The sequence below is a fragment of the Nomascus leucogenys genome, chromosome 8 (assembly GCF_006542625.1).
Source record: "Nomascus leucogenys isolate Asia chromosome 8, Asia_NLE_v1, whole genome shotgun sequence".
Classification (NCBI taxonomy): Eukaryota; Metazoa; Chordata; class Mammalia; order Primates; family Hylobatidae; genus Nomascus; species Nomascus leucogenys.
This window is the reverse complement of record NC_044388.1, coordinates 101089828-101107665: the sequence shown is the minus strand read 5'-3', so window position 1 is coordinate 101107665 and position 17838 is coordinate 101089828. Positions and strand designations below refer to the sequence as shown.

At 40.2% G+C, this 17838-nt stretch overlaps 1 protein-coding gene and 1 pseudogene across 4 annotated transcripts in view; both read left to right on the top strand.

Moving 5' to 3' along the window:
• The window catches only part of SCAI (suppressor of cancer cell invasion), a 194084-nt gene that overhangs the window by 161908 nt on the left and 14338 nt on the right, over nucleotides 1–17838 (top strand). For all 3 annotated transcript variants that reach the window (XM_030817810.1, XM_030817808.1, XM_030817809.1), the window contains 3 exons: nucleotides 1680–1752; nucleotides 6354–6527; nucleotides 6728–6828. In XM_030817810.1, the coding sequence (XP_030673670.1) occupies nucleotides 1680–1752; nucleotides 6354–6527; nucleotides 6728–6828 (348 nt within the window). The remainder of the gene's footprint in view (nucleotides 1–1679; nucleotides 1753–6353; nucleotides 6528–6727; nucleotides 6829–17838) is intronic.
• LOC105740185 lies at nucleotides 6852–10112 on the top strand (annotated as a pseudogene). The gene is made up of 2 exons (XR_004031242.1): nucleotides 6852–6870; nucleotides 9165–10112. The product of XR_004031242.1 is annotated as a frataxin, mitochondrial pseudogene (transcript).

Sequence of the window (17838 nt, the reverse complement as noted above, 5' to 3'; positions counted from 1 at the left end):
GATGGCTATTCAGTTTTTCCAACCAATCTGATGTGTCATTATTATGTGTACATAAGTCCTAAATGTTTTGGAGTCTAATTCTGGACTTTTCATTCTGTTCCATTGGTTTTCTGCCTACTCTTGTACCAGCACCACTTTAATTACTGAAGTTTTTCTTTTGTTACGTTTTGTTTTGTTTTTTGTTTTGAGGCAGAGTCTCGCTCTGTTTCCCAGGGTGGAGTGCAGCGGCACAATCATAGCTCATTGTAGCCTTGACCTCCCTGGCTCAAGTGATCCTCCCACCTCAGCCTCCTAAGCAGCTGGGACTACAAGCATGTACCACCACATTTGGCTATTTTTTCTATTCTTCGTAGAGTCGGGGTCTCACTATTTTGCCCAGGCTGGTCTCAAACTCCTGGGCTCAAGTGATTCTCCCACCTCCCAAAGAGCTGGGATTACAGTTGTGAGCCACTGTGCCCGGCCTTACTGAGGTGTAAAGTATGTTTCAATATCTGATGAGTCTAGTTCCGCCTCTGCTCTTTTTCAGAGTTCTCTTGGGTAATCCAGTTTTTCCATATGAACTTTAGAATTACTTTTATCAGTTGTAGGAAAAAAAGTCTGTGGCTATTTTTATTGAGGTTGGTTTAAATTTTAATAAGTTAGTGTAATGACATTTTAGAATTGTTTTATCTCTAAGAACATAGTATGTCTTGGCTGGGCGTGCTGCCTCATGCCTGTAATCCCAGCACTTTGGGAGGCCGAGGTGGGTGGATCGCTTGAGCTCATGAGTTTAAGACCAGCTTGGGCAACATGGCAAAATCCCGTCTCTACTAAAAATACAAAAATTAGCCAGGTGTGGTGGCATGCACCTGTAGTCCTAGCTACTGGGGAGGCTGAGGCAGGAGAATCACTTGAACCAGGGAGACGGAGGTTGCAGTGAGCCGAGATCGTGCCATTGCACTCCAGCCTGGGTGACAAGAGCAAGACTCAAAAAAAAAGAACATGTTGTGTCTTTACATTTGTTCAAGTCTTCATTTTATCATTCAGGAGTATTTAAAAATTTTTTTTTGTTGTTTGATTTTTTATTTCTTATTAAGTTTACTCCTAGGAGTTTTATTTTTCTTGTTGCTTTACCACACAGCTTATGATTTTACTTCCCTTGTAGATATATTTTCAGGAAAAAGATATGATTAATTATGCAGAGTACTTTAGTTTGAATGTCAGCTTGTTACTGTAAATCACACATTGACATTCTGGTCTTTTACATCATTCCATGAGAGCGGTTATTATGACCCACAATAAGAGATGACTCCAGGAATCAGGTTTTGGAGCTGAAAGCCAGATCCTGGATCTTGGAAAGTTCACCTTTATGTGTATCAGTGTGTGTTGCTCGATGTAGTGGCCTCTTGGTATACAGCCAGATGACTTCTCTTTGCAAAACTACAATCAGGTTTATGCATTGTGTTTAAAAAATCAGTAGTTCACTCAGTAAACTATTTCAATTGAGAGCCTTTAAGAAAGCCTATTATGCATGGTACTTACATATGAATGGCAGTCTTCTTAGCTGTTGCTGATGTTTCTGCATCTATTTATGAGTTTAAGGGCCCAATCTATACACTAAAAATATACTTTGGAAAATTACTAAGTAACTATCTTTGGTCAAATCTTTAATGCCAGTTTTAAATTCTTATATATTACAGAATTTCACAAACTTGTTTGGACAGCCACTAGTCTGCTTGCTTTCTCCTACAGCATATCCAAAAGCTTTACAAGGTATGTACCCTCATTGCCTAGTATAGCCATAGGTTGCAAATAAACACTATCTATATTATGAATAGTACTGATCTTTGTTTTTTCCTCCCCTAATGATTGCGTGTGGATTTATGGTGTTTAATATGGCAGGTGTCGCTCTGAAATATACCCAGAAGCCTTGCCAACAACCAGGATCCCTTAATGTGCTACCATTAGGCCTTGAAATAATTCATCCCTGAGAAAGAAGTGGTTTTGTTCCTTGCTGATGGGGAACTCATGATTCGTAAATTTTAAAATTTGTTTTATAGGTGTTTTGATTTGCTGGTCATATCCATGTAGCATGGTTTTCCTATGTCTTTGCAGGCATGTTTTAAAAGATCCAAGGCATCTTTTAAGACTATAAGATTGCTGGTCTAGGAAACTTCTCAGTCTATGCCACAGAGTTAAGATAACCTAACTGGCACAACTTAAAGTGTTTCTTTTATTCACATTTTTACCTTGTTGTGATTTTAAAATAAAAGAACCTCTTCTAAGTCTGCCAGAGAGACAGGTTAGTGTTTTGGCCATTTCTTCAATGGCTGAGAATCAAAAGACTTTTTGTCCTTAATAATTTGTCTTTAATTAGTGACACATAAAATCTAATTCTAACTCCCAGTCATTTAGTAGGTAAAATACTAAACAACCTTAACACTGTTTTAGCAGTACTTGTCACTGTTTCACTATCTCCCTAACTGCGAATAGTGCTGATGTCTCTCTGTGGGAGATGGCATTTTACTGCTACTTCCCAGCCAGAAGTCCTGTCTGCTGACATAGTTTGACACAGGAAGTGATGGTCAGCATTTGAATGCCTGAGAGAAGCTGGAGGCTTTCACCGTTGTTTTAAGGTAAGTTCTGCTGTTTAACAGGGAAAAACATGTAGAAATATTAACTTCATGTATCCAAAAGTAAAATTACTAAGGGATAGAACTTACCTTCAAACAACGGTAAAATTCTCCTGCTTTGAAGATTTTGTTATCCTGTTTCTTATCATTTCTGGAGGAATGTAATCTCTTTCAGTTACTGAGCAGTACTTTTGGCCATCAATCTGTCCTATCATTATGTAGTTTTATTTAAATTTACATGATCAAATAGGTTAATACCAAGATTATTTGGTCTGAAAGACTTCATTGTATAGAATGAAGAGAAATATATATATATATAAATATATATAGAGGAGAAAAACAGACTTTGGAGGCAAACTGACTGAATTTGAATCCCGACTCAGCCACTTACTTGCTGTGTGACCTTGGGAAATTATTCAGTCATTCTGTGCCTCAGTTTCTTCATCTATCAAATGGAAATAATAATAGTATCTACCTCATAGAATAATGCTGGGTGTGTAGTAACTACTCAATATGTACTCTCATTATTATTATTATGCTTAGTTGTAATAGATGTCCTTCACATATTTTGATCCGGTTTCCTATCTTCATGCTACAAAGCTTAGACCTCTAACACCTTAAATTAATTGTTCAATTACAAAAGCAGATTCAAAATTATTTTGTGAGAAATGTTTTGGATTTATCCATAGGCATTATTGCTACTCACCTCTGCAAAAGGGGAGAGCCCTCCATGTGGGTGCAAAACTAGCTGATCAGTAAGCACTTCTGAGATCTAAAGCCTATAGTTTTCTCATTAGCCAAGAGTTACTTCATTTATTCAATTTTGTTTTTTTTTTGAGATGGGGTCTCACTCTGTCACTCAGGCTGGAGTACAGTTGTGTGATCATAGCTCACTTCAGCCTCTACCTCCTGGGCTCAGGTGATCCTCCCACTTCAGCCTCTCAAGTAGCTGGGACCACAGGTATACACTACCACACCCAGCTAATTTTTGTATTTTTTTTTGTAGGGACTGGGTCTCGCCGTGTTGCCTAGGCTGGTCTCAAACTCCTGGGCTCAAGAGATCTGCCTGCCTTGGCCTCCCAAAGTGCTATTCAGCATTTATTATCAGGTACCGTGCTAGGCACTGGAGATAGCACTGTGACCTGACAAGCACAGTTACGTTCTTCACAGATCCAAATGTCCTGTGGCAGATAGAGAGAGCCTGATGGGCGGTTATTATAAGTGATTCACAAGAGGATGCCTGCAAATGGACGAGGAACTCCTGACCAGCAGCACATTGAAGACGAGGGAAGGGGATGAGATAATGTCTAACGTGGACGTTAAGAACATGGAGAACTAGATGGGGGTGGGAAATGACCGAGCAAGAATGTTCCAGCTGAGAATTTGCGTGTGCTGTGGCCATGAGATAAGACAGCTTAGGGAGCACGTAGAAAAATTTATTTTATTTTATTTTTTGAGATGGAGTCTTGCACTGTCGCCCAGGCTAGATGCAGTAGTGCAATCTCGGCTCACTGCAACCTCCGCCTCCCAAGTTCAAGCGATTCTCCTTGCCTCAGCGTCCCAAGAAGCTGGGATTACAGGCACTCGCCACCACTCCCAGCTAATTTTTTTTTTTTTTTTTTTTTTTTTTGAGACGGAGTCTCGCTCTGTCGCCCAGGCTGGAGTGCAGTGGCGTGATCTCGGCTCACTGCAAGCTCCACCTCCCGGGTTCACGCCATTCTCCTGCCTCAGCCTCTCCGAGTAGCTGGGACTACAGGCGCCCGCCACCACGCCTGGCTAATTTTTTGTATTTTTAGTAGAGACGGGGTTTCACCGTGGTCTCGATCTCCTGACCTCGTGATCCGCCCGCCTCGGCCTCCCAAAGTGCTGGGATTACAAGCGTGAGCCACCGCGCCCGGCCCTAATTTTTTTGTATTTTTAGTAGAGACGGGTTTTCACTATGTTGGCCAGGCTGGTCTCAAACTCCTGACCTCGTGATCTGCCCGCCTCAGCCTCCAAAAGTGCTGGGATTACAGGCGTGAGCCACCGGGCCTGGCCTAATTTTGTATTTTCACTAGAGACAGGGTTTCGCCATGTTGGCCAGGCTGGCCTCGAACACTTGACCTCAAGTGATCCACCCACCTTGGCCTCCCAAAGTGCTGGGATTACAGGCATGAGCCACCACACCTGACTGAGCACATAGAGAAATTAGTCATTCCTTCTAGCTAAAGGGTAGAGTTTGAGATTGTGTGATTGAATTATGAAAGAACTTCTAAGATTTGTTAAGTAATTTAAGTGGAAAACAGTGGGGTACAGGTTGAGCATTTTTAATCCTAAAATCTGAAATGCTCCAAAATTCAAAAGTTTGAGTATCAACACGATACTGAAAGTGAAAAATTCCACATATCAGTACTTAGCACAAGGTTTGTTTCATGTACAAAATTATTTAAAATATTGTGTAAAGTTACCTTTAGGTTATGTGTATACAGTACATATGAAACATGAATAAACTTCATGTTTAGACTTGGGACCTGTCCCCAGGACATCTCATTATGTATATGCAAATATTCCAAATCCCAAAAAATCCAAAATCCAAACACTTGTGGCCCCAAGCATTTTGGATAAGGGATACTCAACTTGTACCATCAAAAGATTTAAACAGGAGAGTAGCATGAAAGAGCATTCAGTTAACCTCCTAGAGAATGAACTGGGGAGGGGCATGGATGAAAATAGGGAGATGGCTGGAGATAGCACAATGACTAGTAGCCAGCTGCAAAGATACTAAGCCCATAGAACCAACAGGACTTTGTGATGGACTAGGTATGGGGAGGGAAGGCAGGAATAGACTTCCAGGTTTCTGGCTGAGATGCTGGTAGAAATGATAATACCTGATGAGAAGCATATTTGTAGAGAACAAAAAGGGGAAATAATTTGCTTTGAGTTGTTGACAGGTTGAGTTTGAGGTGCCTTTGAGAGTTAGGTTGAATAGAGTAGCCTAGAGCAGCAGTACTTAAAAGAAGTAAGAGTGTGAGTCATTAAATTTTCTAGTACCTATATCAAAAACAGTAAAAAGAAACAGGTGAAATTAGTGTTAACAATGACACTTTGTACTAAAGCTTTGAAATCATCTAGTCACATTTTACTCATCTAGTCACATTTTTAGTGTCCAGTATTTTACTCATCTAGTCAACATTTTTAGTGTCCAGTATCTACCGCAAGACAGAGCAGTGCCAGACCTAAGGAATTCAATTTAGGCTGCTGATAGAGAATTAGAAATTCGTAGGCATATAAATGGTAACTAAAATCATGGGGGTAAGAGCAGTCAGCAATGTATGGGGCCAAAGAAAGAAACTACTCATATGTAAGAGACAGGAAGGGAAAGAGCAGCTCATAGAGAGCAACTCAGAAGAGAATGAAAAAGACTGGCATTTCTAGCACTCATCAGAGAATTCTATCACAGATAACCCATAATCCAACACTTGCCATATTTGGATGAAATTTGTTAATTGAGGGCAAAAAATGGTAAGAAATATGATCATTTTCCATTTCTCTTAAGTTTGCTAGGCTCTTTCTTAAGTTTGTTCAGCAGAAAGCAACATACCAACGTTTTTGTAGTTTCATGAAGAATCTGCTTTGTTGAATTACGATTTAATGAGATAGCTTTAATTTTATATATTATCAATATATTAAAATGTTCCTCATATGTATCTCTTATCTTTTGCAAAACTATTGTCTATATATATAACATGTTTGTTATTACAGATCAATCTCAGCGAGGTAGCCTCTTCACTCTCTTTTTGAACAATCCTCTAATGGCCTTCCTATTTGTCTCTGGATTGTCAAGCATGCGCAGAGGCCTATGGGAAAAGTGTCAAGAATATCTTCGAAAAATCAACCGTGATATTGCCCAGCTACTGACTCATTCACGTTCAATAGGTACCCTCCTAATCTAACTGCACATTTAACAGAATGTACTATAATGGCTTAAAATGGTTACTTATTTTAAATTGTTTGAATTTTTAAAGGTATGTGTCCCAGGCAGGAAAGTTGAGAACACTTTCCTGAAGTTTCCTTCCCCTTTGAAACATAATTTCCATTTAAGCATCTTTTTACTGTCACTTTTCTCCTCTTTGCAGATCAGGCATTTCTCCAGTTTTTTGGAGATGAATTTCTTCGCTTGCTCCTCACAAGATTTATCTTTTGTTCAGCCACCATGAGGATGCACAAGATTTTTCGGGTAAGCAAAGAACATTATTAAAGATGAATTTTATCATTTTAGGTATTTAAGAGCCATGTATTATATTTTACCTGTATAAAATAAGGTTATAAAATAATATTATTTTGGATAAATTCATAATAATATTTACAAATGTACTGTCACACTGGTCTGTTAAGTAAAAAAATACATTTGAATACGTAAAGTATAAAGATTAACAATATTAAGGCACATCTGAGTACCTGTTGTTTGTTTAAAAGTAGAACATTTTCTAGCTGGCCATGGTGGCTCCCGCCTGTAATCTCAGCACTTTGGGAGGTTGAAGCTGGTGGAACACTTGAGGTCATGAGTTGGAGACCAGCCTGGCCAACATGCTGAAACTCCTTCTCTACTAAAAATAAAAAAATTAGCCAGGTATGGTGGCACATGCCTGTAATCCCAGCTACTCTGGAGGCTGAGGCAGGAGAATGGCATGAACCCAGGAGGCGGAGGTTGCAGTGAGCAGAGATTGCGCCACTGCACTCCAGCCTGGATGACAAGAATGAAACTCCATCTCAAAAAATTAAAAAAAATAAAAGTAGAACATTTTCAGTACCTCCCTGATCCTATCTCCCTCTCAAATGAAACTCACATCTTGAATTTTATTTACTTATTTATTTAGAGATGGAGTTTCACTCATGTTGCCCAGGCTGGAGTGCAATGACCCGATCTCGGCTCACTGCAACCTCTGCCTCCCGGGTTCAAGCGATTCTCCTGGCTCAGCCTCCCAAGTAGTCGTTGGGATTATAGATGCCCACCACCACACCTGGCTAATTTTTTGTATTTTTAGTAGATACAGGGTTTCACCATATTGGCCAGGCTGGTCTCGATCTCCTGACCTTAGGTGATCCACCCGCCTTGGCCTTCCAAAGTGCTGGGATTATTGGCATGAGCCACCGCACCCAGCCCTGAAGTTTTTTTTTTAATCATTCACTTTTCTTCGTAGTTTTGCAGCATTTATTTCTATTCCTACACAACATATTTATGAATCCACATTGTATGTATTCTACAACTTCCTTTTTTCTAGTTATTCCTGAAATTGAGCCATGTCGATTGACTACAGCTTTCATTCATTCATTTTGTTTGACTCTGCAACACTAGGCATTGTTTGACTATATATTGCAAATCACTTATTCTTCTGATAATGAACATTTGGATTGCTTCCAAGTTTTTATTACTATATAAATGATACTGGCCAGGCGCAGTGGCTCACACCTGTAATCCCAGCACTTTGGGAGGCAGAGGCAAGCAGATCACAAGGTCAGGAGTTCAAGACCAACCTGGCCAACATGATGAAATCCTGTCTCTACTAAAAATACAAAAATTAGCCAGATGTGGTGGCATGCACCTGTAATCCAAACTACTCGGGAGGCTGAGGAAAGAGAATTGCCTGAACCCAAGAGGCGGAGGTTGCAGTGAGCCGAGATCATGCCGCTGCACTCCAGCCTGGGCAACAGAGCAATACTCAGTCTTGGAAAAAAAAAAAAAATGGTGTTACTGTGAAATTCTTGTATCAGTTTCCTGGTACACATATGTAAAATTTTCTCTGAGGAATATACCTAATAGTAGAATTGCAAGATCAGAGGATATAAGCATATTTAATTTTACTAGGTAATGCCAGACTGTGTTCCAAAGTGGCTGTATCAGTTTACACTTATACCAGCAGGATATGAGTTGCTATTTCTGTAATCCTTCCTTTCCAACACTTGTTGCAGTCATACTTTATAGCTTTTGTGAATCTGCTGAGTGTAAAGTGGTAGGTCATTGTGGTTTTAATTTTTATTTCCAGGATTACTGTTAAGGTTGAGCAACTTCTCATATGTGTTCTTCTGTTTTTCTCTTTGTAAAGAATGTGTTCAAGTCTTTTGCTTGACTTGATAGTCCGCTTTTCTAGCTGTTGCTTTTTTGTGTATGGATGTACCTATACAACACTTCATTGAGGTTTTAAATATTTTAGTCATTATATTTTTCACTTCTATAAGTAAAATTTTTTTTCAAATATGCCTGAACAGTTAAAAAAATATTTTGCAGCTTTTGGTTTCAGAATATTATTTCTTTCCATTTTATTACGGTAATTTTAAAATGTAAAAGAACTGTGCAATGGGCCAGGCGCAGTGGCTTATACCTGTAATCTTAGCACTTTGGGAGGCCGAGACAGGAGCATCACTTCAGGCTAGGAGTTTGAGAGCAGCCTGGGCAACATAGTGAGACCTCATTTCTACAAAGAAATTTTTAAAATTAGCCAGGTGTAGTGATGTGTGCCTATAGTCCCAGCTCTTCAGGAGACTAAGGTGGGAGAATTGCTTGAGCCCAGGAGTTTGAGGCTGCAGTGAGCTCTGATTGTACCACTGCATGGGCCAACTGTGCAGTTCCACTTAAGACACAGTTGTTTTTTGTTTGTTTGTTTGTTTTTTCAAGAAATAAATTGGAAAAATTTTGGAGATTTCCTACAGTTTGCAAAACAGATGAACTACATAGCCTAGGAATATTGAAAACATTGCTCACCTGGGCCCCACGGCCAGCGGAATTGGCCCCGCTCTGTGGCTGCCAGGGCCTGCGCACTGGAATCGCCATGGCCTGTGCACCCCACCATGCCAGTTTGAACCTCCATGGCCTCAACCAGATTTGGAATGTCAAAAAGCAGAGTGTCTATTTGATGAATTTGAGGAAATCGGGAACTTTGGGCCACCCAGGCTCTGTAGATGAGACCACCTATGAAAGACTAGTAGAGGAATCACTGGACTCTTTAGCAGAGTTTTTTGAAGACCTTGCAGACAAGCCATACATGTTTGAGGACTATGATGTTTCCTTTGGGAGTGGTGTCTTAACTGGTAAACTGGGTGGAGATGTAGCAACCTACGTGATCAACAAGCAGATGCCAAACAAGTAAATCTGGTTATCTTCTCCATCCAGTGGACTCAAGCGTTATGACTGGACTGAGAAAAACTGGGTGTACTCCCACGATAGCGTGTACCTCCATGATGTGCTCGCTGCAGAGCTCACTAAAGCCTTAAAAACCAAACTGGACTTGTCTTCCTTGGCTTATTCTGGAGAAGACGCTTGATGCCCAGCCTGGTTTTAAGGATATTAAAAGCTGTCAGGCCAAGACCCCAGCTTCATTATGCAGCTGAGGTCTGTTTTTTTGTTTTTCGTTGTTTTTCATTCCTGCTTTTGAGGAACAGCTCTGTGGAAAGAAAGTGTTGCCTCCTACCTTGCCCACAAGTTTTGATTTTTAATTTCTACAGAAGATTTTTTTGGATTGTCTGATTTCCTCCCTCACATGATATCCTTTATCTTTTATAATGTCTTATCCCTCTACCTGAATATAACAACCTTTAAAAAAGCAAAAGAATAAGAAGGAAAAGTTCCAGGAGGAGAAATGAATTGTCTTCACTCTTCATTCTTTGAAGGACTTACTGCAAGAAGTACATGAAGAGCAACTGGTTAACCTGCTCACTGTTCTGTCTCAAAATGAGACACATTAACGGGTAGGCTACAAATGTTCCCGGGCTTCTTTCAAAGTGGAAGCACTTCTGAGATCTTTAGCATTGAAGTGTCAAAAGCAATTCACATGGGAAGACAATTTCTTATGTGTGCTTTGTGACTGCCAGGGTGTGGCCTGCACTGGGTTGTCCAGGGAGACCTAGTGCTGTTTCTTCCACATATTCACGTGTGTGTGTGTGTGTGTGTGTGTATTTTTTTATTTTTTATTTTTTCATTTTAAGGGTTAGTATGGAATCAGCTGCTACAAGAATGCAAAAAACTTCCAATGACAAGAAAGGAGGAAAAAAAAGCCATTTTCATGAGCTGAGTGATGTAGCATAATAAACAAAATCATGGAGCTGAGGAGGTGCTTTGTAAACGTGAAGGGGCATAGAAAGGAAAGAGATACTCATGTCGATAAAGGAGCCTGGTCCTAGACATAGTTCAGCCACAAAGTAGTTGTCCCTTTGTGGACAAGTTTCCCAAACTCCCTGAGCCTCTGCTTTCTCATCTGTTAAATGAGGGGATAGAATATGGTTGATTTCCAGCATTCAGTGGTCCTGTCAAGCAGCCTAACAGGCTAGCTCTAATTCCCATTGGGTAGATGAGGGGATGACAAAGAACAATTTGTAAGCTATATAGGAAACACTGTTATTGGTGTTGCCCTATCAGGATTTCAGTTGAATTCATGTTAAAATTATAGCCATCCTTTATTGTATGCTTATTGGGTTAAGCCTATTATACCATATTACCTCATTTTAATTTTTACTGACCTGCACTTTATACATAAAGCAACAAGGCTCCAGGACATTAAAACTCACACAAAGTTATGCTCATGTTATATTATTTTCTTACTTAAAGAAGGATTTATTAGTGACAAGTTTGTATTAATATGTAGCAAAGGCTTTTCCAATGGGTGAATAAAAACACATTCCATTATAGTTAAAAAAAAAAAAAAGTCAAGCTGGGAGATGTGGCATATACCTATAGTCCCAGCTACTTAGGAGGCTGAGGCAGGAGGATTGCTTGAAGCCAGGAATTGGAGATCAGCCTGGGCAACATAGCAAGATCCTATCTCTTAAAAAAAGAAAAAAAAAACTCTTAATAATGAAACAGTATAAACAGAAGCTAACAGTAAAATATTTTCTTTCTCCTGAAATAAAATTATTTTTGGTCTGATGGAAGTGTTTAAGTGCAGTAGGTCAGTGCCAGTGAGAAAAAAAAATAAAATCGTACAAAAAAAGAAATATTGAAAAAATTAAGAAAAAGGTATATCATGAATACATAAAATATATGTAGACACTAGTCTATTTTATCATTTACTACTATAAGATATATACAAATCTATTATGAATGATTAAAATTTATGCACACACTTACAGACCATATATGGTACCATTCATAGTCCAGAGAAGTGTAAACCAAAGTAATGATGCAATATTAAATCACAACTGTCCTTGTGATAGTTTGCTGAGAATGATGGTTTCCAGCTTCATCCATGTCCCTACAAAGGACATGAACTCATCATTTTTTATGGAAGGACAAAAAACCAAGCACCGCATGTTCTCACTCATAGGTGGGAATTGAACAATGAGAGCACATGGACACAGGAAGGGGAACATCACACACCGGGGCCTGTTGTGGGGTGGGGGGAAGGGGGAGGGATAGCATTAGGAGATATACCTAATGCTAAATGACGAGTTAATAGGTGCAGCACACCAACATGGCACATGTATACCTATGTAACAAGCCTGCACGTTGTGCACATGTACCCTAAAACTTAAAGTATAATTAAAAATCATAACTGCATAAAATCACTGTAGTGCCTCCTGTACTACTGTAATAATTTTGTAGCCACATCCTGTTGCTCTGGCAGTAAGCTCAAGTGTTGCAAGTACTGCTTAGAATGCCTATCATTTTCATGAGCAGTTTGTCTCTCCAGTAAATTGTGTATTGTAATAAAAAATGATCTCTAGTGGTTCTCACATATTTTTTATTGTGTTTAGTGCAGTACTGTAGTAAACCTTGCATAACACCATGGGATCCATATGAAGTGATGCTTCAAGTGCTCCCAAGAAGCGAAGAAAAGTCATGACATTACAAGAAAAAGTTGAATTGCTTGATATGTACCATAGATCAAGGTTTGCCATTGTGGTTGCCTACCATTTCAAGATAAATTAATCCAGTAAGGAGTGTTGTAAAAAAAGAAAAGAAAATTTGTGAAGCCGTCACTGTAGCTACGTTAGCAGCCATGAAAACCTTACACTTTCTGTGAAATACCTTTTTATCTCATAATGAAAATGTAGCATTTATGTAGGTGCAAGGTTGCTATAAGACATACTTACAGGCCAGGCACAGTAGCTCACGCCTGTAATCCTAGCACTTTGGGAGGCCGAGGCCTTAGGTCACCTTAGGTCAAGAATTCAAGACCAGCCTGACCAATATGGTGAAACCCCTGTCTCTACTAAAAATACAAAAATTAGCAGGGTGTCGTGGCATGACCCTGTAGTCCCAGCTACTCGGGAGGCTGAGACAGGAGAATTGCTTGAACCCAGAAGGCAAAGGTTGCAGTGAGCTGAGATCACACCACTGCACTCCAGCCTGGGCGACAGAGCAAGAAAAAAAAAAAAAGACATATATTATGATTTGAGAAAAAGCAAACTCATTATATAACAAAGCAAAAGGAAAGTGAAGGATCTACAGCTAGAGAATTAAATTCTGGCAAAAAACGGTTTGATAATTTTCGAAAGAGCTTTGGCTTTAAAAATGTTAACACGAGAAGCAGCTTCTGCCAACCAAGAGGCAGCAGACAAGTTCCCAGGTGCCACTGAGGAGAAAGGATACCTGCCTGAACAGGTTTTTAGTGCAGAAGAAAGCACCTTTTCTGGAAAAAAAAAAGAAAAAAACTGCCACAAAGGACATTTATTAGTTAAATTTCAGGTAGTTGAAAGTTATACATGGATTTTTCAGGGAGTTGAAAGTTATACATGGATTTTTAACTGTGTTAGGGAGGGGGCTCAGCATCCCTAACCCCTACATTGTTCAGGGGTCAGCTATATTTGAGTTCTGACATATTTCCATTCATCAGTAGATCTTTTTTTTTTTTTTTTTTTGAGATGGAGTCTTGCTCTGTTGCCTAGGCTGGAGTACAATGGCGTGATCTCTGCTCACTGCAACCTCCACCTCCCGGGTTCAAGTAATTCTCCTGCCTCAGCCTCCCAAGTAGCTGGGATTACAGGTGTGTGCCACCACGCCCAGCTAATTTTTGTATTTTTAGTAGAGATGGAGTTTCACCATATTGGCCAGGCTGGTCTCGAACTCCTGGCCTCAGGTGATCCAACCGCCTCAGCCTCCCGAAGTTCTGGGATTACAGGGATGAGCCACCACGCCTGACACCATCTTATTTTTTAATGCATTTTGAAGTAAATTGCAGACATCACCCACAAACACTTCATTATGCATATATGTAATATGTTTACTTTTTTTTTTTTTAAATGAGATGAGATCTTCCTATGTTGCCTAGGCTGATCTTGAACTTCTGGATTCAAGCTATCCTCCTGCCTCAGCATCAAACGTAGCTGGAACTATAGGCACATTGCCACTGCCCAACTACTAATTTTTTTTTTTTTTTAATTTGAGACAGAGTCTCTGTCTGTCATGCAGTTTGGAGTACAGTGATACAATTGTAGCTTACTGCAGCCTCAGTCTCCTGGGTTCAAGCAGTCCTCCTGCTTCTAGCCTCCTGAATAGCTGGGACCACCTGAGTACCGTGCACCAACATGCCCAGCTAATTTTTAAATTTTTTTGTAGAGATGCGTTTTGCTACATTGCCCAGGGTGACCTCAAACTTCTGGCCTCAAGCAATCCTCCCGCCTTGGCCTCCCAAAGTGCGGTAATAGGCATGAGCCACTGTGACCCACCTACTAGTTCTTTTTTATGTAAAGTTTACATATAGTGAAATGCACAAAATTAAAGTTTGCCATTAAGTGAGTTTTGAGGAAATAACATCTGTGTAACCTAAACCTTTATCAATTTATACAAGATAGCATCATTCCAGATTGTTCCTTCTATACTCCTTTTTAGTCAGTCCAGTACCCATTACCCCGGAGGCTGTCACTCTTTTGATTATTTTCACTCGAGATTACTTGCACCTGTTCGTGAACTTGACTCACACAGTATGGACTCTTGTGTAAACCTTCTGTGACTAAGCATTGCATTGTTCTTGAGATTCATCCCTGTTGTTTCAGATATCAGTAGATCATTCCTTTTTGTTACTGAGTAGTATTCCATTGTCTGAACATACCACAGTTTAGGCATTCTCCTCCTGATGAACACATGGCAGTTGTACAGTGTTGGCTATTACAGGCCAGGGCATGGTGGCTCCTGCCTGTAATCTGAATACTTCAGGCGGCCAAAGCTGGAGGATCGCTTGAGCCCCAGGAGTTCCATGTTACAGTGAATTATGATCATGCCACTGCATTCCAGCCTGGGTGAGAGAGGGAGTCCCTGTCTTTAAATAAATAAATAGTTGACTAATAGAAATAAAACTGGCCGGGCGCGGTGGCTCACGCTTGTAATCCCAGCACTTTGGGAGGCCGAGGCGGGCGGATCACGAGGTCAGGAGATCGAGACCACGGTGAAACCCCGTCTCTACTAAAAATACAAAAAATTAGCCGGGCGTGGTGGCGGGCACCTGTAGTCCCAGCTACTCGGAGAGGCTGAGGCAGGAGAATGGCGTGAACCCGGGAGGCGGAGCTTGCAGTGAGCCGAGATCACGCCACTGCACTCCAGCCTGGGTGACAGAGCGAGACTCCGTCTCAAAAAAAAAAACAAAAAAAAAGAAATAAAACTGCTTTTTATTATAAATAACAAGGCTTGTACAAGCCTTTGCACAGATATTTGTTTTGAATTTTTTTGGTCATAGTATTGGTATGTGTTTAGTTTTATAAGAAATTGCGGTGAGTCCTCAGGGATCTAGAACTAGATCCCTGGGATGGGATTTGACCCAGCCATCCCATTACCGGGTATATACCCAAAGGATTATAAATCATGCTGCTATAAAGACACATGCACACATATGTTTACTGCGGCGCTATTCACAATAGCAAAGACTTCAAACCAACCCAAATGTCCATCAATGATAGACTGGATTAAGAAAATGTGGCACATATACACCATGGAATACTATGCATCCATAAAAAAGGATGAGTTCATGTTCTTTGTAGGGACATCGATGAAGCTGGAAACCATCATCCTCAGCAAACTATCGCAAGGACAAAAAACCAAACACCACATCTTCTCACTCTTAGGTGGGAATTGAACAATGAGAACATTTGGACACAGGAAGGGGAACATCACACACTAGGGCCTGTTGTGAGGTGGGGGGAGGGGGGAGGGATAGCATTGGGAGATATACCTAATGTAAATGACGAGTTAATGGGTGCAGCACACCAACATGGCACATGTATACATATGTAACAAACCTGCATGGCACATGTACCCTAGAATTTATAATAAATACATATTTTTAAAAAATTGCTAGACCTTTTCTCAAAGTGGTTGTACCATAGTTACATTCCCACCAGTAGCTTTTAAAGGTTGCTTTTCAGTCTTGCCAACATTGTTGTCAGACTTTTAAATCTGACCATTCTGATGGATATGTAGGGGTATTTAAAATTTCATCAAAATTAAAAGTTTAGTTGCATGCAAATTGAAGCTACAATGAAAAATCTGAGTTTTTCTTCTCTGATTTGTGTTTTTGTGTATTATCCCAGAAATCTTTACCTAAAGTTACAGAGATTTTGTTTTTTTGTTCTTTTTTTTTTTTTTTGAGACTGAGTCTCACTCTGTCACCCAGGCTGGAGTGCAATGGCACAATCTTGGCTCACTGCAACCTCCACCTCCCGGATTCAAGTGATTCTCCTTCCTCAGCCTCCCGAGTAGCTGGTATTACAGGCGCCCACCACCACACCCAGCTAATTTTTTTGTTATTTTTAGTAGAGAGGGGTTTTCACTATGTTGGCCAGGCTGATCTCGAATTCCTGACCTCAAGTGATCCTTCTGCCTCACCTCCCAAAGTACTGGGATTACAGGTGTGAGCCACCATGCCTGGCCTTCTATGTTTTCTTCTAGAAATTCTATAGTTTTAGCTTTTACATGTAGGTCTATGGTTTATTTTGAGTTAATGTTTGTTTACAGTGTGAGATAAAGGTTAAAGATTTTTAATATGCATATGCAGTTGTCCTAGTACCATATGTTGAAAAGATTTTTCTTTTCCCATTGAGTTACTTTGGTAACTTTGTTGAAAATCAATTAAGCATATATGTATAGGGATATTTCTGAACTCTAAATTCTCTTCCATTGATCTACAGAATTTGTCTCAAATACACTACTGCCTTTACTATTGTAGCTTTAAAAAAGTCTTAAAATCTGATAGGGAGAGTCCCCTTCCCCAAAAGATTTTTAGGTGTTTTGGTTGTGTTAGTTCCTTTGTATTTCTATATGAATTTTTGCATCCATGTCACATTTTGCTTGGAATTGTATTAAAAATCTATATATAATTCACCTGTGGGGAATTACTATTTTAATAATATTGAATCTTCCAGTCAGTAATAATAGTATATATCCTCATTTACTTATATGTTTAGTTTCTTTCACCAGGATCTTGTAGTTTTTATCATACAGGTCTTGCATGTGTTTCATAATTTATTCCAAAATATTTTATGTTCCAGTATGCTTTAAAAATTGAATTATTTGGCTGGACATGGTGGCTCATACCTGTAATCCCAGCACTTTGGGAGGCCAAGGTGGGCAGGTCACCTGAGGTCAGGAGTTAAAGACCAGCCTGGCCAACAAGGCGAAACCCCATCTCTACTAAAAATACAAAAATTAGCTGTGTGTGGTGGCGGGTGCCTGTAATCCCAGCTACTCAGGAGGCTGACGCAGGGAGAATCGCTTGATCCCAGGAGGCGGAGGTTGCAGTGAGCCGAGGTCGTGCCATTGCACTCCAGCCTGGACAACAGAGTGAGACTCCGTCTTTAAAAAAAAAAAAAAATTGAATTATTTGGCCAGGCGCGGTACCTCACACCTCTAATCTCAGCACTTTGGGAGGCAGAGGCGGGTGGATCACAAGGTCAGGAGTTGGAGACCAGCCTGGCCAACATGGTGAAACCTCATCTGTACTAAAAATACAAAAAAAAATCAGCCAGGCGTGGTGGCGTATGCCTGTAGTCCCAGCTACTTGGGAGGCTGAGGCAAGAGAATCGCTTGAACCTGGGAGGCAGAGGTTGCAATGAGCCGAGATTGCACCACTGCACTCCAGCCTGGGCAACAGAGTGAGACTCCGTCTCAAAAAAAAAAAAAAAAAATTGAATTATTTTTATTTCATTTTTCAGTTGCTTGTTGCTAATACATAGAAATGCACTTTTAAAACACTGGCCTTGTGGCTGGGTATACTGGCTCACTCTTTTAATGCCAGCACTTTGAGAAGCTGAGGCAGGCAGATCACTT